At 38.7% G+C, this 24,327-nt stretch overlaps 1 protein-coding gene and 1 long non-coding RNA gene across 2 annotated transcripts in view; one reads left to right on the top strand and one right to left on the bottom strand.

The window, feature by feature from the left end:
• Window positions 1-15,305, top strand: part of GNPTAB (N-acetylglucosamine-1-phosphate transferase subunits alpha and beta) — a 75,894-nt gene extending 60,589 nt beyond the window's left edge. Inside the window, exons 17-21 of the mRNA XM_059186667.1 lie at window positions 192-277; window positions 531-629; window positions 3,996-4,163; window positions 7,107-7,197; window positions 13,867-15,305. Coding sequence (XP_059042650.1) covers window positions 192-277; window positions 531-629; window positions 3,996-4,163; window positions 7,107-7,197; window positions 13,867-13,944 — 522 coding nt within the window. The 3' untranslated portion in view covers window positions 13,945-15,305. The remainder of the gene's footprint in view (window positions 1-191; window positions 278-530; window positions 630-3,995; window positions 4,164-7,106; window positions 7,198-13,866) is intronic.
• The window catches only part of LOC131839330 (uncharacterized), a 29,390-nt gene extending 5,525 nt beyond the window's left edge, over window positions 1-23,865 (bottom strand). Inside the window, exon 1 of the long non-coding RNA XR_009356922.1 lies at window positions 23,459-23,865. This is a non-coding gene — a long non-coding RNA (uncharacterized LOC131839330). The remainder of the gene's footprint in view (window positions 1-23,458) is intronic.
• Window positions 23,866-24,327: the final 462 nt, after the last annotated feature.

Below are 24,327 nucleotides of genomic sequence, written 5' to 3'. Positions count from 1 at the left end.
AAAATTTATTTACAAAAACAGGCAATTAGCCTGGAGGTTATTTCATGCCAATTTGACTTTTTCAAATACTGCATTAAAGTATTTGTCTTGATTAGGAGTCTTTGGTCCCTCCTTAAATTTTACCCTGAGGTTAGTGCTTCAACCTATCCCACCCAGGTCTTGGCCTGATGCATTGTTTGTATTTTCTCTAGCCACCAGTCACTAAGAGTCTAGTAACCAACTGTAAACCAGTAACTGATAAAATCCACAAAGCATATAAGGACAAAAACAAATATAGGTAAGTTGTACATACATTTTCTCTGTTTAAGAATAATTGTAGGAGTCTGGCATTTTCATAATTTTTACAATAGTTTATCTCCTGAGCCCCCTTTTAAAATTTATATGAGGTGGTTTTGTTTAGTAACACCAAAAGAGTAAGTCATTCTCAGGATATTGACTGTTAAAGTTTTATAAAATACTTTTCTTATTTAAATTCTGTTTTTATTTCCATGTAAATATTTGTACTCTTTAAAATATGTTTTGATAATTAGGTTTGAAATCATGGGAGAAGAAGAAATTGCTTTTAAAATGATCCGTACCAATGTTTCTCATGTGGTTGGCCAGTTGGATGATATAAGAAAAAACCCCAGGTACTTTTTTCTTAACTGGTAAACTTTACTTTTTTGAGTACTTTTAGGTTCACGGCAAAATTGAACAGAAAATACAGAGAATTCCCATAACTTTAAAAAATGATCTTTCTTTTTAAAAATTTTTTATTAACATATAAGATCTTATTTGCCCCAGGGTTACAGGTCTGTCAATCATCAGGCTTACACATTTCACAGCACTCACCAGAGCACATACCCTCCCCAATGTCCATAACCCTTTAAAAAAAATTTTTTTTTTAGGAGAGAGCGTGTATGCACAAGCTAGTGGGGGAGGGGAGAGGCAGAGGGAGAAGCAGACTCCCTGCTGAGAATGGAGCCCGATGTGGGCTCGAGCTCAGGGTCCCAGGATCATGACCTGAGCTAAAGGCTGACACTTAACCAACTAAGCCACCCAGACACCCCCCAAAATGATCTTTAATTATGCAAATAGACATGATAAAAGGTGACTCAAGAGAAGGAAGTGGCTTATTTAGTTTGGAGCAGATGGAATGCAGAGCAGGCAGAGGGAGCCAAGCAAGGAGCCCAATGTGGAACTCAATCCCAGGACTCTGGGATCATGACCTGAGCTGAAGGCAGAAGCTTAACTGACTGAGCCACCCAGCCGTCCCAACCATTATGATTAATAATCACTCAGCTTGTAGCTTTCTCTTCCTGTTATGCCCTCTGACTGGAATGCCCTGCTTTAATTTTTTAAAATATCTTAAAAAAAAAAAAAATTTCAGTCCTTGCTTTTTGCTTCCCCCATTTTGTTGATGTGCCCTCCCAGTCATTTTGTTGTGTGTAAGAATACCACGTGAGAATTTGTAGTTTTCAGTTGTACCTTATACCTTTATGTCTTTGTGCCCGTTTGAAAGTTTTGGGGTAAGAGAATTCATAGACCTTTATGGTACTTAAATGGACAGGGATTTCCTAAAAGGACACGTGGTAAGCCAGGCTTAGTACCTGCCAGGCCCTTGTGATCTTGAACAGATCTTATTTTTAACTGTTGTTTTACTTTTTTAGGTGCTCATTTTTAAGTCAGGAATGGAAAACCAGTGTTCTTACTGACTGAAGTTTTAAGGACAGGTTTGCCCCCATTAACGAGGAGTCTGGACTAGGCAGAATCCAGGCTTTGCTTTTCCCTCAGGCCTGTTCCTCTCTGTTGCCCTCCTGCTTTTGTTGGCTTCATCTTCAGGCTGGAGATAGGGGAGCCACAGCAATTCTAGATGTCTCTGAAAATGGAGCTATGCTCTGAGACAAAGGGATTGCCCCTTTGTATGTAGGGTATGCTGTCTCTCCATTCATTCATCATTCATTCTTTTTTTTTTTTTAGATTTGATTTATTTTAGAGAGCAGAAAGATTGTGCGTTGCAGGGAGGGGTGCACAGAGGGACAAGTATACTCCCCACTGAGCACAGACCACCCCCCAGCCCTATGAGGAGCTCCATCCATGACCCTGAGATCATGACTTGAGCAGAAATCAAGAATCAGACACTTAACCAATTGAGTCATCCCGGCGCCCCAGACCCCCATTCTAATATCAGTCACTGTGAAAAGGATTCACATACACAGGAGCTGTCTCTGGGATGGAGTAGGCTTGCCTCCCATTGAGTCAGCTCATGGGGAGAGAAATACTGAGCAAAATGCAAACTCCTTTTAGAAGAAAGGGGATGATGTTTTCTAGGCACCCAGCAGGGTCTAATTTAGTTGTTGTCCACACATACCCTTTGTCTCGTGCATATACTTTCTTTAATTTCTCCCAACGTTACGAAAAATTTTGGAGATAAAGGAAAATGGAAAAAAATACTACAATAAATCCCATAAATATTTAACCCAGATTTAAAAATGTCAGCGTTTTATTATACTTATTGATCTGTCTATACACACACACAAAACAGGTTTTGTTTTTATTTTGTTGTTGCTGTTTGCTGAACCATTTGAAATTTAGTTTCAGGCATCCATACATTTCACCGGTAATTATTCTAGTACATATCTTCTAAAACAAAATCATTCTCCTTTATACTAAAGACAGTTAACACATAACTAACACACAATCTGATAACACTAAGCAATACCATCTAATAGATAATCCATATTCATATTTCCCTAGTTGCATCCAAATGCCCTGTATAGCTATTTTTTTTTTTAAATGCAGGATCTAGTCAAGGCTTATGCATTGTATTTGTTTGATATCTCTTGAGTATCCTTTAATTTGATACAGTCCCCAAGAGAGTAGATAGGATAATGAATTTTTACCCACCACCCATCTTCAATAAGAAGTGATTGTTAGAAGTTGTTCTTCTTTCATCTACACACATCCAGTCCTTTACTACCTCTTTCTGATTATTTGTATGTAAAGCTCAGACATTGTTTCATTTTATCTCTAGATATTTAAAATATATTTCTCTATAACAGCTCTTTCAAAATAACCGCCATATCATTATTTTATTCCTTAATATGATAGCCATCTGGTCAATATACCTGTTTCCCTAGTTGTCTTTTCTAAGCATTTACGTTTTTTATTGGTTTGAAGTGGTATCAAGTAAATTCACTGCACTTAAGTCTGTCAGTTTTTCCTCAATCTCTCTTTTTTAAACATACAATTTTGTATGTGTATATGAAGAAATCTCTGTACTTTGGACTACTTTGGTTGTATCTCATGTTCCCACTTTTTCTTATAAATTGGTAGTTGGATCTGAGGGCTTTATTAGATTTAAGTTTGGTGAGGGTTTTTTTGTGTTTTTTTGGTCTCTTTTAAATTTTAGTAAAATTTACTTCAAAAGTGGTGTTATCCCTGCCTGCTGTTTTAATGGGCCCTCAGTTTAGTGAGTTTGCCTTGAAGGGAACTTGAAACAGTAGGGGGAAGCATGACAGTAAGGTGCCAGAACTCTAGTACCTTAGTTGGAGACATATTAAGAAAAGACATCAAACTCATAGAATCTATAGCTGTAAGGCACTATCTTTATATTAATTGTCTATATCACTATTCTTAGTAATATAACCATAATAGAACTTGGTTTTAGGTGTTCACCAGTTTCTTCTCTGGCTGCCAACAAAATGCTCTAATCAGTAAACTGTATTTATTAAACACTTAATTGGGGCCATGTTAAACAGAAATCATTAAATTAACTTATTCCAACAACTAGAAGCACTTTTAAGATTATCTTCCCTAGTTCTCTTCGTTTTACAGATGAGGAAAATCCAAAGAAAAACTCTATAGAACATTCCTCCCCCAGAGAATCGTATCAGCACATATAACAGCTTGGAACATGAGTCCGTTTAAAATATATTTGGAATCTACATTTCTTGTTTTATTGTATCAGGCTCATTCTCATGATAGCCAATAACCCTGAATCTCTATTTTTCTAGGAAGTTTGTTTGCCTGAATGACAACATAGACCATAATCATAAAGATGCCCAGACAGTGAAAGCTGTTCTCAGGGACTTCTACGAATCCATGTTCCCCATACCATCCCAGTTTGAGCTGCCAAGGGAGTATCGAAACCGTTTCCTTCATATGCATGAGCTGCAGGAGTGGTGGGTCTCATGTTCACGTGTGTGTGTGTGTGTGTGTGTGTGTGTGTATTGACAAGTGATGAAATTCCTTTAATGTACTATTTGATCTATAATTACTTTGTAAAAATACACTTAAAAGATTTTATTGAGCTTACTGGCCAAGCACCTCTGCTGAGTATCATTCATTGCCATCAGAATAGCTACCTTGTTTCTTGAGAATCTGCTATATGGCAGGAGAACATGGTAATAGAAGCTGCATGATTTGCTCAAGGTGAAGTAGCTGATAAGTGGTAAATCCCGCCTGATTCCCACCCAGCCTTCCATATGTTCCACTGTAATCCAAAGCTGCTTTATAATGTTTCCTTCATGTCTTATTTTACTACTGTTTACCCCATGCCAGGTGCTGGGAATACACAGATGAAAGGAGTAGGGTACCCGGTTTTGAGGCCCTCAGTCCCTGCAGGGAGACAGGCTGCAGGCAGACAGTTGTGGTATCTAGTGCTCTGACAGGGTTCAGTGCTACTGGAGTATGAACGAGGGAGCAGCCAGTTCTCTTAGGGGAAGGCACCCTTTGGACTTGGTTTTGAATTATGAAAAGGACTTTCCCAAGTAGAAAAGACATTCCTGGTAGAAGAAATGGCATGTACAAGGCACAGGAGTGTAAAAGAGGGTTTCTGGAGAGCAAAAGGAGAGATTGTGAAGGGCTCTATATGAATTGACTTTTTTCTTTAGAGAATGGGGTTTCCCAAGAGAAATTTTTTTAGATGTTTGTAGTGATCAGACTTGGATGATCACAATCCAAATCCACATGATTTTTGGAAAGGTAACTGGTGAGGCAGTGTTATCTGGAAACTGAAAGCAGGGAGACAAGTATTAATTATTTCAGGAGCTCTGAAACAGGGTGTGAACCAAGGACCACAGCTCAGGGAATAGAGAGAAAGCAGAAGACAGAATTGGGAGAGATTGTAGGGAGGAAATTAGCAGCCTTGGCAACTAGAACTCTTTGGTATATTGGAGTTGGATAATTGAGCCCATTAACATGTATATTGCTAATAGCTGTGTATTTTTATTTCCAGAAGGAGAAGTTACTACTAAATTGTGGTTCTTACCTTCTAGGAATGGTTTCTCATTTTTACTTTCTTTTATTTAGCTCAGAGGAAAAAGATCTTTGGATGGTTTCAAGTGTTAATTCCCCAAATCCAGTTTGTGACTACATTTATCTTCAAGGGCCCAACTGAATAAGAAAGGAGTAGGCTTAAGAATAATTTGAGAGGACTTTGATTTCTGTGTTACACAAATAAGGATGAATCAGTTGGAATTCTCTGAACTGGGGGGCTTCATTTTCTTCATCCTGTTCAGCATCTGTGTCTTTTCTTACTGCTGGGCTTCCACTACCACCTTGCCTTCTAGAAACTTCACTTTTTCTTTCCTTTCATGACATTGTGGTTGAGTCCCCTGTCACCTTTCTCTTTAGGCTTTCTTCCTGTTCTCCTTCCTTGGGTATAACACTTTCTACACTGTACAGTAGTCTGTTTGGTGCGTTTGCCCCTCCTGATTGACTATAAGCTCTCTTCATGGGCAGAGATGGTGTCTTACTCTTCTCTGAGTGCACAGTGCCTTTCTAGCACATAATACATGCTCAGTGGATGAATGGCTGAGGGAACCTCCAGCTATTATCAGATTCTCTGGTTGCTGGGACAGCTTAACTGTATTAGAGCTTCTGGCTTCTTATCTCTCTAAATTACATATCGATTCTGAATGACACCATAGACATTAGAACTAACTGCACTAGTTGTGATCCTGTTATGAGACATAGGAAATTCAGGAGAAAATTGGAGGTACTATTATCAATATGGGACTTGAAGTAGAGACATCTACACAAGATAAGCTGTAAAAGAGAATCTGGAACTCAGCACAGAGGCCTGCATTGATGGCTATTAGAATATCTTCTAAGACTTATGTTAAGCATATGTTTAGTCTTCATAATAAATTATTACTTCCACAGTACAGATGAGGAAACTTCTCTACTGCCTCTAATCCCAATAACCTATCTTCAAGTCCAGTTGATTCTACTCTTAGATTATCTCTTCTGTTGCTTGTTTTCTTTCTCTCACTTGTCTTCATTTTGTTTTCATACCCAGACTAACACAACTGGCTGCCTGGTCACCTCTGGTCACCGGACATGCATCCTTCAGATGGCCACCATTTTTATTACAGTTGTCACACATACACCTATACCTGCCATTTCATACACTTTCCCACTAGAGTATTATGTCCAAACCCCATTGCATATTTTTCCAGAATACCTGCAGTTTATGCCCACCTGCCTTGCCATGGCTTTAGCTCTCTTCCTGATGTCCCTAGGCCAGACTTCACTCATTTCTACAGGACTCAGCCTGCTCCTCTATGATGCTCACTGCCTTACTCTGTTAAATGCTTTCATTTAAGGTCCCCCACTCTGCTGCAAGGCTTAAATGAAATATTACCGGATCTGAAGTGCTTTCCTCATTTCTCTGTTTTTCCATAAGACTTTGCTTTTGATACTACATTTTTTGTTCCATTTTGTGTGATGGCTAGCCATTTGCATGTCAGTGACTCCCCACGCTTACAGTTTAGAGCAAGAACTTCTTGTTTATCTGTCTACATCCACAGAAAGTGTTGATTAAGTGACTGTGAAGAAATGGATAGGAATGAAAGTGTACTTTTGTTTAAATGCTAAAAGTAATTTTCTTTTGAAGTCCTATCCTCTGCCTGGGTAACTTTTATAATTCAAATATAATATTTACTCTGATGTAATGAAAAATCTGATCTAATGTGGAAATATGCATTGTATTAACATTTTCAAATTGTCTCCAGACAATGTTTTTGTGTTTCACAACTTAGGCTAAACTAGTATATAATTAATTCTGATATAGTGGGACTATGCACAGAACTACATATTTGCTTTCTTCTTTCTCTGAACAGGAGAGCATATCGAGACAAATTGAAGTTTTGGACTCACTGTGTGCTGGCAACATTGATTATGTTTACTATATTCTCATTTTTTGCTGAACAGGTAAGTCTTACATATTTTATGTGAGGATCAAACATTATTTATTATGTATGTATGTATGTATGGATGGATGGATGGATTTAAATATTTTTATGTATTTACTTGACACAAAGAGAGATCACAAGTAGGCAGGCAGAGAGAGAAGGGGAAGCAGGCTCCTTGCTGAACAGAGAGCCTGATGCAGGGCTCGATCCCAGGACCCTGAGATCATGACCTGAGCTAAAGGTAGAGGCTTAACCCATTGAGCTACCCAGGTGCCCCCAAACATTTTTTAGTATAAGAATATCTGATTCTTTAAAAAGTGATATGAATTCACAGGAAAATTTTAACTTTTTCTTTTAGCTTCTAACTCAGATATTAATATGTCAAACAGATTTCATAATATTCAGGCAGCAAACATAATAGCCTTTTATTCATTAATCTTCTAGATGCACTTTCAGTATTCTTTTTACCTGGAACTCAGTAGATTAACTTGTAGACATCAAGGTAAAACTGAAAACCTCTATTTCTAACCAAAAGACCCACCTAGAATCCTCATCTGATACTGATTTTGTATGGTTTTTTGATTTTTCTTTTCTTACAACCTTTCTAAAAGTGACCGCAGTGACTTATCTTCAGACCTCCTACTCTTCTGTGGACAGTGCCCATTTGTGCTCACATTTCTCCCAATTACATTTCCTTTGAATTGCTGGAATTTCTCTCCGTGCAGGCACATGTACACAGCCTTCTTCAAGTGAAGTCCCATGAGTAGAAGGGAGGTTAGTGAGGTAAAAAGAAAGGGACCATAGAATCCTTACTTGGTGTAGGCATGAAATGGTCTTAAGAGAAAGGGCGTGGTGTCTGGGCTGACCTGACTTACCTGGGTTAAGTAGACCTCACCTCAGCCTCCACCTGAGGTGACTGTTGAGTGGAGCCTTTCTAGCTGTCAATTATGGGAAACTTGCACTGAGTTTACTTAAACTGGGAAGGAGGAGGCTGAAGTATTGAGAACGTTAGAAATAAACAGTGCCTGGGCTTCTTACCATAAATGGAAGGAAATAAAAAGAGGGGAGATTGGGTAGGTAAGCAGGACTGCAGTTTAAATCTTCATCTACTTCCTAGCAGTATCAGTTCTGTTCTGATTGCCATTATTCTGGGCTAGTAAAACTCTCCCTGCTCTAGAACAGAGGTCACTGAGGAATTAGGAGTCAGCAGTGTGCCTGCCTGCAATGAGGAGAAAAGACAGGTTGGCTGGAAGGAGCAGCTGACAGCAGTGGGAAGGAACAGGAGTGCCAGTCTTTCATCTGTGTCACTTATACCCATAGAGAAGAGGGAAACAGAGAGGCAAGGAGGGAGAAAAGAGGGGAAGAATCAATCCTCTTTTCTCTCTGCCCTGTTGTTCTCAAAAGTCTCAGTGACAAAGAGTAAATCCTGAAAGCATCTTGGGACAAGAGGTCTGTAACCTACAATGGTAGAAAATGTTAGATTGGCAGCAGACCTCTCCGCAGAGACCTGGCAGGCCGGAAAGGACCGGCATGATATATTCAGGCACTAAATGAGAAAAATATGCAGCCAAGAATACTATATCCAGGTAGGCTGTCATTGAAAATAGAAGGAGAGGTAAAAAGCTTCCAGGACAAACAGAAGCTAAAAGAATTTGCAAACACCAAACCACCCCTACAGGAAATACTGAAATGGGTCCTCGAAGCAAAGAGAGCCTAAAAGTAACAGACCAGAAAGGATCAGAGACAATATATAGTAACAGTTACCTTACAGGCAGTACAATGGCACTAAATTCGTATATTTCAGTAGTTACTCTGAATGTAAATGGGCTAAATGCCCCAATTAAAAGACACAGGGTATCAGGATGGATAAAAAAAACCAAGACCCATCTATATGCCATCTACAAGAAACTCATTTTAGAACCAAAGACGCCTCCAGATTTAAAATGAGTGGGTAGAAAACAATTTACCATGCTAATGGACATCAAAAGAAAGCTGGGGTGGCAAGCCTTACATCAGCCAAAGACTATAATAAGAGATGAGGAAGGACACTATATCATACTTAAAGGGTCTGTCCAACAAGAAGATCTAACAATTTTAAATATCTATGCCCCTAACATGGGAGTAGCCAGTTATAAAACCAATTAACAACAAAATCAAAATCAAAGAAACACATCAACTATAATACAATAATAGAACACTTGAACACCCCCCCCCCTCACTGAAATGGAGGGACTATCTAAGCAAAAGATTAACAAGGAAATAAAGGCTTTAAATGATATACTGGATCCGATGGACATCACAGATATACTGACAACATTCCACCCCAAAGCAACAGAATACACCTTCTTTTCTAGTGCACATGGAACATTCTCCAGAATAGATCCCAACCTGGCTTACAAATCAGGTCTCAATCAGTGTCAAAAGACTGGGATCATTCCCTGCATATTTTCAGACCACAGTGCTTTGAAACTAGAATTCAACCACAAGAGGGAAGTTGGAAAGAAAAACACATGGATGCTAAAGAGCATCCTAATAAAGAATGAATGGGTCAACCAGGAAATTAAAGAAGAATTTAAAAAATGCATGGAAACAAAAGAAAATGAAAACACAACTGTTCAAAATCTTTGGGATACAGCAAAGGCGGTCCTGAGAGAAAGCATATAGCCATACAAACCTTTCTCAAGAAACAAGAAAGGTCTCAAAAACACAACCTAACCCTACACCTAAAAGAGCTGGAAAAGAGCAAAGAAACCCTGAACCCAGCAGGAGAAGAGAAATAATAAAGACCAGAGAAGAAATCAATGAAATAGAAACCAAAAGAACAGTAGAACAGATCAATGAAACTGGGAGCTGGTTCTTTGAAGTAATAAGATCGATAAACTCCTGGCCAGACTTAACCAAGAAGAAAAGAGAAAGGACCCAAATTAATAAAATAATGAATGAAAGAGGAGAAATCACAACCAACACCAAAGAAACACAGATAATTATAAGAACATATTATGAGCAACTATACATCAGCAAATTTGACAATCTGGAATAAATGGATACATTCCTGGAGACACATAAACTACCAAAACTGAACCAGGAAGAAACAGAAAACCTGAACAGATCTATAATCAGTAAGGAGACTGAAGCAGTTATCAAAAATCTCCCAACAGGGGCACCTGGGTGGCTCAGTGGGTTAAGCCTCTGCCTTTGGCTCAGGTCATGGTCTCAGGGTCCTGGGATCGAGCCCTGCATTGGCCTCTCTGCTTAGCAGGGAGCCTGCTTCCCTTCCTCTCTCTCTCTCTGCCTACTTGTGATCTCTGTCCATCAAATAAATAAATAAAATCTTTTAAAAAAATCTCCCAACAAAGAGCCCAGGGCCAGATGGCTTCCCACAGGAATTCTACCAAACATTTAAAGAAGAATTAACACCTATTCTCCTGAAACTGTTCCAAAAAATAGAAATGGAAGGAAAACTTCCAAACTCATTTTATGAGGCTAGCATTACCTTGATCCCCAAACCAAAGACCCCATCAAAAAGGTGAATTACAGACCAATATCCCTGATGAACATGGATGCAAAAATTCTTAGCAAAATACTAGCCAGTAGGATCCAACAGTACATTAAAAGGATTATTCACCACAACCATGTGGGATTTATTCCTGGATTGCAAGTTTGGTTCAATATCCAATCAATGTGATATAAGACATTAATAAAAAAGAACAGGAACGATATGATACCCTCAGTAGATGCTGAAAAAGCATTTGGCAAAGTACAGCAACCTTCCCTGATCAAAACTCTTCACAGTTGGCGCGCCTGGGTGGCTCAGTGGGTTAAAGTCTCTGCCTTCGGCTCGGGTCATGATCTCAGGGTCCTGGGATCGAGCCCTGCATCGGGCTCTCTGCTCAGCAGGGAGCCTGCTTCTCCCTCTCTCTCAGCCTGCCTCTCTGCCTGCTTGTGATCTCTGTCTGTCAGATAAATAAATAAAATCTTAAAAAAAAAAAAAAAAAACTCTTCACAGTGTAGGGATAGATAGTACATATCTCAATATTATCAAAGCCATCTATGAAAACCCACAGTGAATATCATTCTCAATGTTGAAAAACTGAAAGCTTTTCCTCTGAGGGCAGGAACACAGCAGGGCTGTCCACTTTCACCACTGCTATTCGACATAGTACTAGAAGTCCTAGCCTCAGCAGTCAGACAACAAAAAGAAATAAAAGGCTTCCAAATCAGCAAAAATTAATTAAACTCTTACTGTGCAGATGATATACTTTATGTGGAAAACTCAAAAGACTCCACTCCAACACTGCTAGAACTCAGGATAAAAAAGTAAAGTGTCAGTATATAAAATTTACACAAATCAGTTGCATTTCTATACATAACAAGGCAGAAGGAAGAGAAATTAAGGAGTTGATCCCATTTACAGTTGCACCCAAAACCATAAGATACCTAGGAATAAACCTAACCAAAGAGGCAAAGAATCTATACTCAAAAATTGAAGAAGACAGAAATAAATGGAAAAACATTCCATGTTCATGGATTGGAAGAACAAATATTGTGAAAATGTTTATGCTGCATAGAGCTATCTACATGTTTAATGCAGTCCCTATCAAAATACTGTCCACTTGATTCAAAGAAATGGAACAAATAATCCTAAAATTTATATGGAATCAGAAAAGACCCTGAATAGCCCGAGGAATGTTGAAAAAGAAAACCAAAGTGGGTGGCATCACGATTGCAGACCTCAAGCTGTAATACAAAGCTGTAATTATCCAGACAGTAAGGTACTGGCCTAAAAATAGACACATAGATAAATGGAACAGAATAGAGAGCCCAGAAATGGACCCTCAACTCTATGGTCAACTAATCTTTGACAAAGCAGGAAAGAATTTCCAGTGGAAAAAAGACAGTCTCTTCAATAAATGGTGTTGGGAAAATTGGACAACCACATGCAGAATGAAAGTGGACCATTTTCCTTACACCACACACAAAAACAGACCTCAAATGGATGAAAGACCTCAATATGAGACAGGAATCCATCAAAATCCTTGAGAAGAACACAGGGAGCAACCTTTTAGACCTCAGCTGCAGCAACTTCTTCCTAGAAACATTGCCAAAGGCAAGGGAAGGAAGGGCAAAAATGAACTATTGAGACTTCATCCTGATCAAAAGCTTTTGCACACCAAAGGAAACAGTCAACAAAACCAAAAGACAGCCAGCATAATGGGAGAAGGTATTTGCAAATGACATACCAGATAAAGAGCTAGTATCTAAAATCTATTAAGAACTTATAAAACTCAAAGGGGCACCTGGGTGGCTCAGTAGGTTAAACCTCTGCCTTCTGCTCAGCAGGGAGCCTGCTTCCCCCACCCTGCTCTGTGCCTGCCTCTCTGTCTGCTTGTTATCTCTGTCAAATAAATAAATAAAATCTTAAAAAAAAAAACCAACTTATAAAACTCAACACCCAAAGAACAAATAATCAAATCAAGAAATGGGCAGAAGACATCAACAGACATTTCTGCAAAGAAGACATCCAAATGGCCAGTAGACACAAAAAAAGTGCTCCACATCACTTGGCATCAGGGAAATACAAATCAAAACCACAATGAGATACCACCTCACACCAGTCAGAATGGCTAAAATTAACCAGTCAGGAAACGGCAGGTTTTTGGTGAGGATACAGATAAAGGGGAACCTGCCTACATTACTGGTGGGAATGCCAGCTGGTGCAGCCACCCTGGAAAATACACCAGTATGGGGTTTCCTCAAACAGTTGAAAATAGAGCTACCCTACGACCCAGCAATTACGCTACTGGGTATTTACCCTGAAGATACAAATGTAGTGATCTGAAGGGGCATGTGCACCCGAATGTTTATAGCAGCAGTGTCCACAATAGCAAGACTATGGAAAGAGCCTAGATGTTCATTAATAGATGAATCAATAAAGAAGTGGTATATATCTACAATGGAATACGATGCAGCCATCAAAACCCCTGAAATCTTGCCATTTGCAACAATGACATGGATGGAACTAGAGGCTGTTACCCTAAGCGAAATAAGACAGTCAGAGAAAGACAATTATCATGATCTCTCTGATATGAGAAATTTGAGGGACAGGGTGGGGGTTATGGGGGGGAAGGGAGGGAAAAAGTGAAACAAGATGGGACCGGGAAGGAAGACAAATCATAAGAGACTCTTAATCTCAGGAAACAAATTGAGGGTTGCTGGGGGCAGGAGAAGGGGGGAGGGATAGAGTCACTGGATTAAGGACATTGGGAGGGTATGTGCTCAGTGAGTGCGGTGAATTTTATAAAACTGATCATTCACAGACCTGTACCCCTGAAACAATTATTACATTATATGTTAATAAAAAGTAAATATGTTTGGTAATCACTGTGTAAAAATATGTAGTTAAAAGGTCTTTATGGGCCAAAATAATTTTAGTCCTTGTGTGTTCAAATATTTTGTGGGCATATATTTAGGCATATTGACCCTATAATGAAAGTAGTAGTTGGTTTTATTTGGGGGAGGAATGATGAAGACTTGTTTGCTCTATTTTTTGTGTTTTGTTTTTGTTTTTTTGTTTTTGTTTTTTTTTTTAATGTAGAAGACTGTGGAAATGATAGAGGTCATAGGATTCTAAGTTTAAAATTTGTCAACATGGAGAATTAAAATATATTTTCTGTGTTTGATATTCTAGTTAATTGCACTTAAGCGGAAGATATTTCCCAGGAGGAGGATACAGAAAGAAGCTAGTCCTGATCGAATCAGGGTATAGAAGATCTTCGTTTGAAAATCATCTACCTCAGCATTCACTGAGCATTTTGAAACTCGGCATCATAGAGATGTCTTCGTGATGTGATGCTTACCCAGCCTGACTTGAAGAAGGAAAAGCATCCAGTACAATACTTGTTTTGTGGCATGAATGTAGCCTACTGACCAGGAGTTGTTTAACCAAGACATGGAAAACTTGTGTATTGAGCAGCTCTGACCTGGTTTTACTTTTAAAGCATTTGCTATGGACCCATCATTCTTTTTATGAAAAATCTGACAAGATAAAGCTGCCAAGTTCCCATAGCAACTATTTCCAACTAACTTTCACATGAGAAGCCTAGGCAAGCTTGGGAACCATTGCTAAGCAATCCCAGTCTTTGCATTCTAAAGCCTTTTGCTACAGTTTTACATTTTTGTTTTTTCCATTTCTTGTTTTTTAAAATAAGTAGCTACTAAGTTAACTAGTTAACCCTTACTTCTGAAAATAATGAATTGGGATATCTAAACATGTTTTTATCTATGTTATTTAAATAATACAACAATATCACCTTCTATTGGCAATACCTAAATTATGGATTCTATTAACATTTAAGACCATAAGTGGTCAAACTACTGATGAGATCAATGACTGACAGCTGAAGTACTTTGTGCTTGTTTACTTCAGCCCCTAAGAATGTGATTTCATGCAGAGGCCTAATTACAAAGGGCTAGAGTTAAGTAGCAGAGCTACCTTCCAGATGTAATTATGTTTCGGAAATGTACATATTCAAACAGAAGTGCCTCATTTTAGAAATGAGTAGTGCTGATGGTACTGGCACATTACAGTGGTGTTTTTTTAAATGCTCCCTATATTCTAGTAGCTAGCTCTTTCAGCTGGTTTCGAGTAATGCAGAGGTCAGCAAACTTTCTGTAAAAAGTCACATAGTAAATATTTGCAGGCCACAGGGGTCTCTGTTGCATATTCTTTATTGTTTAGTTTTAGTGTTTTTTTTTGAACTTTTAAAAATGTCAAAAAACCATGTTTAGCTTGCAGCTGTACAAAAACAGGCCACCAGCTGGATTTGGCCCACAGGCCATTGTTTGCTGACCACTGGGATAGAGAATTCGTATTTTTATGTATGAGTAAGCCCTGATGTTCAGCTTTTATTTATATCACCATATGGTGGATTTCTGGAGATTAGATTCCATAAGTCCCTTTTGAACTCTAACAGGTATTTTAAGATCATGATCTCGAACAGTATTCTTTCAACACATATTTTGTAAAAAGAACTTGTGATGTAAATAGTGTGTTTGTGCTATGTTATGTATTTCAAAATGTGAAGTCTCATAAAAACTTACATTTTGTCTGATGCTTTGATTTTTAAACTTTTGAGGAATGAGTTTATTGTTATCCAGATTCTGCAGTCACTTGAGGGCTTGTACAGTATATCAGCATCTGTGCTGAACACAACTGAACATAAATGAAAAGTGATGTAAGGAGAGAGTAGTACTATAACATACTGGGGAGTGTCATGTTATAGGAGACATAAATTCTAAATGGGATTTATCCTGTGGTAGAAGTTAAGGAGGTATCTGGGTATCATTCTAAAAGTGAAGAATTTATTATAGAAAAATTATAGAGAAATTAACATTTGGGTGTGTTTGTTGGACATTTCTGTGGTTAGATCTAATTTAGAGCTTAATAGCTTAATTGGATAGAAAATAGAATCATAGAATATTTGTAGAATCATTCATCTAAATGACTCTGTAGTGATTCTGTAGAATCATTGGAACAGAAGAATCTCAGAAGTTGAAGAGTAGTCAGATGGTTTCAAAATTTTAAAGCCTCAGGGGCGCCTGGGTGGCTCAGTGGGTTAAGCCGCTGCCTTCGGCTCAGGTCATGATCTCAGGGTCCTGGGATCGAGTCCCACATCGGGCTCTCTGCTTGGCGGGGAGCCTGCTTCCTTCTCTCTCTCTCTGTCTGCCTCTCTGTCTACTGTGATCTCTCTCTCTGTCAAATAAGTAAATCTTTAAAAAAAAAAAATTTTAAAGCCTCAGAACCATTAAATGAAATTCTATAAAAGGCCAATATGTAATATAGAAGAAGGAAAAGCTCCTTGTCCTGCTTGACCCCAGGTGATGCCTCCAAACTCCGAGGCCTGACAGGTAGAGTTTCAAAATAACTTCCTGGACAACACCCTGCATTCTGTCATCAAAGACACAAGGGCAAGGAAGATGATGTGATTTTTCTAAGATCTCACAGCCAGTTAGAGGCAGAGGTAGGTTGGAGCCCTGATTAGGTCTCTTTTCCCATCCCTGCCAGGCTGTGCTGCCTCTCCATGACATACAGGCATAAATGGGTGAAGAGCATACACTTCGCAGTCAGACTTCTGGAGTTTGAGTCCAAGATCCTGGACATTGTTTGACTTTCTCCTAAAATGTGGGAGGCAGTAACTGGTGTCTACTGATAGGCATACGGTGATGATGAAAGGAAATGATACATGTAATACATCTAGCACAGTGTCTGGGAAGTTATTTCTGCCTGGTAATGTCAGTAGTGATGAAAGTTTGTGGGTAAAGGATTGCTGTCCAGACCACGGGTGAGGTTTTTAGTGTAGTCATTAGGATGAAATGTTTACTTTTGCACTTAGCTAAGAAAGTTACACATATTCTCATTTTTTTTTGTTTTTTTGCCTACTTTCTTGAAATATTTTAAAAATTATTTCTACATATACAAAAAAGTATGCAGTCTAGTGAATAGCAGCTCAAGGATTTAAAAGGAAAGTGTAATTATAACTGAGGTCAAATTACTTAAGGAAGAAATAGCATCAATCCCACAAAAATTCCTCCAGAGTGTAGAAAACAAAGAAACACACCATCTAATTCATCCATTGAGGTGAACACAGCCCCACACCAAAGGTTGGCACAGTTACAATTAGAGAGGGAAACCACAGGCCATCTGTCTCAAGAATCCCATATGAAAACTAATAAGCCAGATTCTTATATCCTTCAAAGGAACAACTCTTTTTTTTTTTTTTTTTTTAAGATTTTATTTATTTGACAGAGAGAAATCACAAGTAGGCAGAGAGGCAGGCAGAGAGAGAAGAGGAAGCAGGCTCCCTGCTGAGCAGAGAGCCCGATGTGGGGCTCGATCCCAGAACCCTGAGATCATGACCCAAGCTGAAGGCAGCGGCTTAACCACTGAGCCACCCAGGTGCCCCGGAACAACTCTTTTTTGATCAAACTACATCTACTGTAGGAATGCAAGGTGGATCCAACCTTTGAAAATCAATGCTGTTTATATCAGCAGTACTGAAAAGAGAAACTGCATGATATTCTCAAGGAAACTTTCTTCAAAAAAGATTATAAAAAATTTAAAAGTAGAGTCTAGCACAGTGACTCTGCTTAACTGTTATCAAGATTTGGCACATCTTTTGCTCTATTCTTTATTTCTCTTTGTTCATATATTTTAAAGTAAATCCCAATTTCATGGAGACAGGAGTACAAAGTTTCAGTTGTTAAGGGGAGGTAAACGGGCTTCTTGTCATTCTAACTGCTCCTTCTTCCACTTGCCCTACATCTTAGTGAACACGTTGTGTGTGCTAAATGACTTAGACCCATAATCCCATTTCGTTCTCACCACATTCCCACTTTACCACTGGGGCCTAACTAGTTTAAGTGGCAATTCCAGCTTTTGACCCAAATGTCTCCAGAATTAACTCTCAGCCACTAAGATACACTCAGAATACAAGGGACAAAAAGAAAAACAAGGGTGGAGGAGGCAGATACATTGCACGACTGTTGCTCAACACAGCCCATCCCTGCCTCCGTATGTCAGCTTTTCTCCCCACAGTGGCGCTGTGGCAGCTTCTGACTCTCATCTCTCAGAGATGCAGGAAGCTGGTAGAGATGAATTAATGTGATTTGTGCCCACTTTTATAGCCAGGGAGATGGAGACTTTTACCAAAAGAAGGAGGGAAGGAGAGGAGTTCTGGCCTGACAAAAACATGAGCTTCACATAATAAAGTTTGGGTTAATGTGGAAGACGAAGTTCTTGGATTAAATACTTAAATTGAAGGGAAGCTGCCATACTTGAAAAAAAAAATTAGAAAAATCAAATTTGTTCATTAGGATACCGTGAACTTTACAAATTTTTCATTATTGAAAAGATTCAAAGAAATGTTTGCAAAGCATCAGTACAGTACCTGGCACATAATAAATGCTCCATCAATGGTTCACAATTATGGTTATTATAGTTCACAATGGGTCCCAAGTTGTCTCTCTGATTGATCCTCCTTATACTTTTCCTCCCCTGCCAGTCTCACCCATGGCCACACACTGTGGCCACACTGCATTTCCCGAAACATGTTACATACTTTTATCCCTCTGTATCCTCGTAGATGCTATTCTTACTGGTTGACCTGACTTTTCCTTGCTTATAATCCATTAAACTCACTGATACCTCAAGGTGTGAGTCCATTATTAGTTCATCTACTAGAAAGTTTTCTAAGAGACTATCACCTTAGTTCTTTGAAACAATAAGCAAAGAAGGAATGTGGTATTTAGGCCTTCAAATGATCTTGACAAGATTCTACACCACTGGTTACTAAAGAAAATGAGAGGACATTTTGTCAGGAATCCAGGTAACAGAGTAAATGAGCAAATATGGAGGAGTATTAATGTCTTCCAAGAATCAGCACTGAGTTCATTTAAGCATTATTTATAATAGCCAAGATAATGGAAACCTAACTGTTGATGGATGGATACAGATAATGTGGTATATATATATTTTCCAATTTTTTTCCAAGTTTTTCTTTAATTCAAGTTAACATCCAGTGTCACGTTGGTTTCAGGAATAGAATTTAGTAATTTATCACTTAAATGTAACACCCAGGGCTCATCACAAGTGCCCTCCTTCATGCCTATACATTTAGCACATCCTCCCACCCACTGCCCCTTCAGCAACCCTCAGTTTGTTCTCTGTAGTTAAAAGCAACTCTTATGGTTTGCCTTCCTCTCTGTTTTCATCTTATTTTTCCTTCCTTTCCACTATGTTCATCTCTTTTGTTTCTTCAATTCCACACAAGAGAAATCCTATGGTATTTGTCTTTCTCTGACTTACTTCGCTTAGCATAATACACTCTAGTTCCATCCAGGTTGTTGCAAATGGCAAGATTTCATTCTTTTTGATGGCTAAACAACATTCCATTTTATATGTATACACACACACACACCTTTGTCCATTCATCAGTCAGTGAACACTTGGGCTCTTTCCAGAGTTTGGCTATTATTGATAATGCTGTTTTCAACATCAGGGTGCATGTATTCCTTTGAATATGTGTTTCTGTATCCTTTGAGTAAAAACTTAATAGTGCAATTGCTGGGTCATAGGGTAGTTCTATTTTTAACTTTTTGAGGAACCTCCATACTGTTTTGATGATGTGGTACATTTACACAATGGAATACTACTCAGCCATAAAAAGGAGATCTTGCCATGGATGGACCTTACGAGTATGAGGCTAAATGAGATAAGTCAGAGAAAGATAAATGCCATATGATGTTACTTGTATACTGAATGTGGAAAAAAACGCCCTCATAGGTACAGAGAACAGACTGGTGGTTATCAGAGGGGAAGTGGGTTGGGTATGTGAAAGGGTGAATTGAATCAATTATATGGTGACAGTAACTAGACTTACTGTGTTGATCTGGGTGGCTCAGTGGGTTAAAGCCTCTGCCTTCGGCTCGGGTCATGATCCCAGGGTCCTGGGATTGAGCCCCATATGAGGTTCTCTGCTCGGCAGGGAGCCTGCTTCCTCCTCTCTCCCTTTCTGCCTCTCTGCCTACTTGTGATCTCTGTCAAATAAATAAAATCTTTAAAAAAAAAAAAAAAAAGGAAAAAACTGGGACACATGGGTAGCTGAGTCAGTTAAGTATCTGACTCTTGATTTTGGCTAAGGTCATGATCGCAGGGTCATGAGATCGAACCCTGCATTGGGATCCATACTGGGCATGAAGGCTGCTTAAGACTCCTCTATTCCTCTCCCTCTGGCACACATGCCCCCTCCCCCACCGGCTCTCACTCTTAAGAAAAGGAAAAGAATTGCAGAGCTGGTAGCAAATTAAGTCAAGTACAAAGTGAAAAAATATTTTCAAATTATTCAGTGGAAAAATCCATTCATGCACAGAAAAAATGAAATAATACCCCAAATTTAACTATTATATCTTGGTAGTGAGATTATGAGTGAACTTCATTTCCTTCATTAATTATTTATCTTCTACAAATTGTTTTACAATGAATAATTATTACCTTAACTAAGATAACAATTTAACAATACATTTTAGATAAAATTATAAGGACCCATGTTAAATTATTAGGGGAAAGTAGAATGCTTTTTATTAGCTAAACAAGGGAAAGCTAACTTTGAAAATCCATAAGATGTCCTTGGTTCCATTTTAAGAGACTTCATGTGATGAAACAGTCATTTCAATTCTTGTGTTTTTATTTAGTTGGATAAGGATTAAAACTTGAAACTTACGAATAAAGATGAGTTTTCATTTGGAGCTAGAAAAGCCAAAAGATAACATAATCTAATCTTGATTACTCATGGGGCAGATAGATCATTCATATCTTCTGTTTCTTATTTCCTTTCTGGTTTTCATATTTTTAAGTTAACTAACATTTGAGAAAATAAGGCATTGGTGTTAGTATGTCACCAGATGGAGATGTTGAGCTGTTCTTGTTAATGGAGCAAATCAAGTTAGTGGTTCCAAATTTTAGTCAGTATGAGCATGACATGGAGAATTATTTAAAATGCAGATTCCCAGTCCTTACCCACAGAGTTAATTTGGCAGGTCTACCATGGGGCCTAGGAATCTGCTTTAACACCTCTTTCCCCTCCCCCCAACCCACATTTCCCCACTTTATCTTCTGCTAGTGATCCTGATACATGCTGGCCCATGAACCACACTTTGAGAAACTCTTGTATTTGAAGCCATGTATATTTGAAAACACTTAGAGAAAGAATACAAATTGAGAACTAAGTAAAACAAGTCCTGGAGAACTCCAACATCTGAGGGTCCACTGAAGAAGGAAGAGTTAACAAAGATATTAAGAAACTGTCACAATAAGAGATTATCAAGAGAATCTGTAGGTACAGAAGCCAAAGGAAGACAGAATGAAGGAGGGGGAATAAATGGTTAACAGTTTGACTTGCTGAAAGTCAAATGAGATTAGGACCAGAGAACATGCATTTGATTTAGCAATATGGAGGTCACTGGTCACTTTAGAGTGAGTACAATTTTAAAGTAGAAAGGACCAAAGGTGGTTTAGTGTCGGTTACAGGGTATTTGGAAGGAAAGGAATTTGAGGCAACAAGCTTAGATATTTCTTTCTAGAATTTTGATGGCTAAGAGGAAGACATAGGGGAGTAATTGTTTGGAATTAAGGTCCAGGAATATTTAAAGTTGTGAGATATTAGAATATCTGTAAATGTTAATGGGAGGGATAGAACAGAGGAAGAGAGAGAAAGAATGAATAATGTAAGATTCTTAGAAGACAAGGACTCAGACCCAGGTAGGCTGTAGCTCTGATGGCAGAAGCTTTGGGGGTTTCAGTGTGAATTACTCCCTCGGGGCGGGGGGGTGGGGGGGAGAATGGGATTGTTAAATACTAAGTGTGAAGGGAAAGTGTTAGTGTTCAAGGTTGGATAGAGTAGAAAGGGCTGGGGACAATGAGTTGCCACAGGGGAAATGGGAGAATGTAGGGCAAAGCTGAGGGCCCAACTGAGGCTGGAACTCAAAATAAAAGTGCCACAAATTTGTTCCTTTGGATGGTTTTCTTCAGAGGCACCAGAGTGAGGGTAGGTAGCACAGAGGAAGATAGTTGAGTGTTTGCAGAAATAACATTTTGCCAGACAAATGCAGTGAAAGTACAGGTTATTATTTGCATGACACTGACTGAAATAATGGAATTTGAATCAAAGACAAGAGGGCGGCTCATGGAGAAAGGAAAAGTTAAAACAGTAATGGACTGAAGGTCTGGAGAAGATTGGCATGTATTTATAGTGTGAACAGATGAGACTGAGCTGGAAAGGTGGGACGTGGTGGTTTGAGAGTAGGGTATCTGACAGGGGAATTACGAGGGTGGAGCAGCTTCAGGCGTGGCCATACGAGTTAGAGGACTTTAAATGGAGTGCAGGGGCAGGTCATTTTAGATGAGGACCTTAAGAAACTGAGAGATCAAAAGACAAGGGCAAGAGTTGGGGTGAGAAGACTGTGCCAAATGCCACTGTGTTCAGTAAGTGAACAGGAGGAGACCAAGAAGGAGATGTTAAGGATGCTTGGGACAACTGTCTAGAAAATTAACTTTCTAAGTTATACTTTTTTTCTGTGATTGCAAAAATATCAACTAAGTTATGTATAATCTTGTCCCTTTCAAACTTCTTTTTTTTCCCCCTTTTCCTTTCAAAACTTCTAACAACGCTCCTTTGTTTTGGTGACTGGAAGTGTAAGGTGGATACAACAGGAGCACGAGAAAGTTATGTTGTTTACAAAAGAGAGTAATAGAGTAACCCAAAAGGGAAGATCCAGGGCAACAGGGAAGAGGTATATTGGAGAAGCCAGGAAGAGAGGTAGTGGGAGAGAACTGGCAGCTGCCATGAGGCTCTTTTAAGGGCACTTGAAAGGAAAGAGCTCCCTGGTTAAAAAGGATGTCTACAAAGTTCTGTTTGATGTGCAGTGTGTCACCCCACTAAACTTAATAAAATCATATAATTTGCCTATTACAGACAGAATTGGATGGGACAACATGTGAGAGACTGGCCTCAAAACTCTGAGAGCAGTGACCACCACAGAGTCCTTCTAAACCAGTCTATGCAAGCAGTCTTCTTTTTGACTGAATAGCTGTGGACTTCTTAGATCTTTTTTGAGAAATACCTCCTTAAAGACTCAAAGATGCCTTGTGACATTTTATATCTTCTGAATGACTCTCAGTTTTTAAAAAAAAACATGTTTCCATCCCTAAATCTGCACTTGTTAATAAAATAGAATTCTAATTTTTATTAATAAAATTTTAAATTTCTATATTATTTAATATGTCTGCCACTGGTAGCATTCATGTTTGATATTCAGGAAATGGTATACCAATGATTCAACAAATAACCATCATGATATTAGTAATGTTGATAACTTATATTTACTGAGTACTTTCTATATGCTATTGAGTGACTACTAAGAGTTTTTATGCCTTATTTCACTTTTTAAAATCCAAATTTCTAAGAGATAAATACCATTACACCCCTTACATTAGTGAAGAAAGAAACAGAGGCTTAGAAAGGTCAAGTGATTTGCCCAAGGTCTCACAGTTTATAAGTGGCAGAGCATAATTTAATTTTGTTCTAAATTTTCATTTCATGTTTTACACCATTTTTATGAGTTTCTCCTTGAATAACATTGTACCTGCTGTTAGGTGTCTACATGCGATTGAGTTTCTAGGTGATAAAATGTGAGCAGAAATAATGTGTGTCACTTAAACCTCTTACCTGTGCTCCTTCATATTCTTTTCCCATCTAGCTGGCTGGGACAGAGACCACTTCTTTGGCAACTTTGGAACCCGTAAGTTGAAGATGGCAGAGTTTCCATCAGCCTGGGTCCTTATGTGACTGCACACTAAAAGTTCTCTGAGGACCTATTTACTTTCCCAGTACTGTTAGAGAAGAAACAAAAAAAAATTTTTTTGAGTCATTATATATGCTTGGTTTTATTTGTTGCAGTAACAGTCTACCCTAGCTAATGCAAAGAGGGTAAGAAAAATTTCAGCTGTACTTCTCTATCATTCACAATTGTATTTGTTTGCATTTCACATAGTGACTTAACCAAGTATAATTGCCCACACTATAGCAGAGATACAGAGAGATGCAAAATATAAAAGAGGTTTGTGATAACTTATTTGCAGAGATGGCTACAATAATTCCCCTGTCTCTGTATGTACATACCTATGCTGTTCCGCCCATCAAGTAGAATTTGGGGTGCTTGAGTGGCTCAGTCTGTTAAACACTTGCCTTTAGTCAGGTCATGATCCTGGGGTCCTGGGATCAAGTCCCACATCAGGCTCCCTACTTCTTCCTCTGTCCCTCCCCCTGCTTGTGCTTTCTCTCTCTTTCTCAAATAAATTTAAAAAATCTTAAAAAAAAAAAAAGATTGAATTTATTTCTTCACTCTCTGAAGCAGGGCTTGGCTATTTGAATAACTTTGGTACATAGGACAAATGCAGAGGTTTGAAAATGGTCATTCTTTGGGGTTTGCTTTCTTCTGGCTTTAGTTGGAACCCAGAAACCGTGATGTGGATGGGTTTGAAGTAGCTTCCTGAAGAACCCACTTTGAGGAAAACTGAAACACCCTGACCAACAGC

Source organism: Mustela lutreola, chromosome 8 (assembly GCF_030435805.1).
Source record: "Mustela lutreola isolate mMusLut2 chromosome 8, mMusLut2.pri, whole genome shotgun sequence".
Lineage (NCBI taxonomy): Eukaryota > Metazoa > Chordata > Mammalia > Carnivora > Mustelidae > Mustela > Mustela lutreola.
This window is presented reverse-complemented; position numbering and strand designations above follow the sequence as displayed.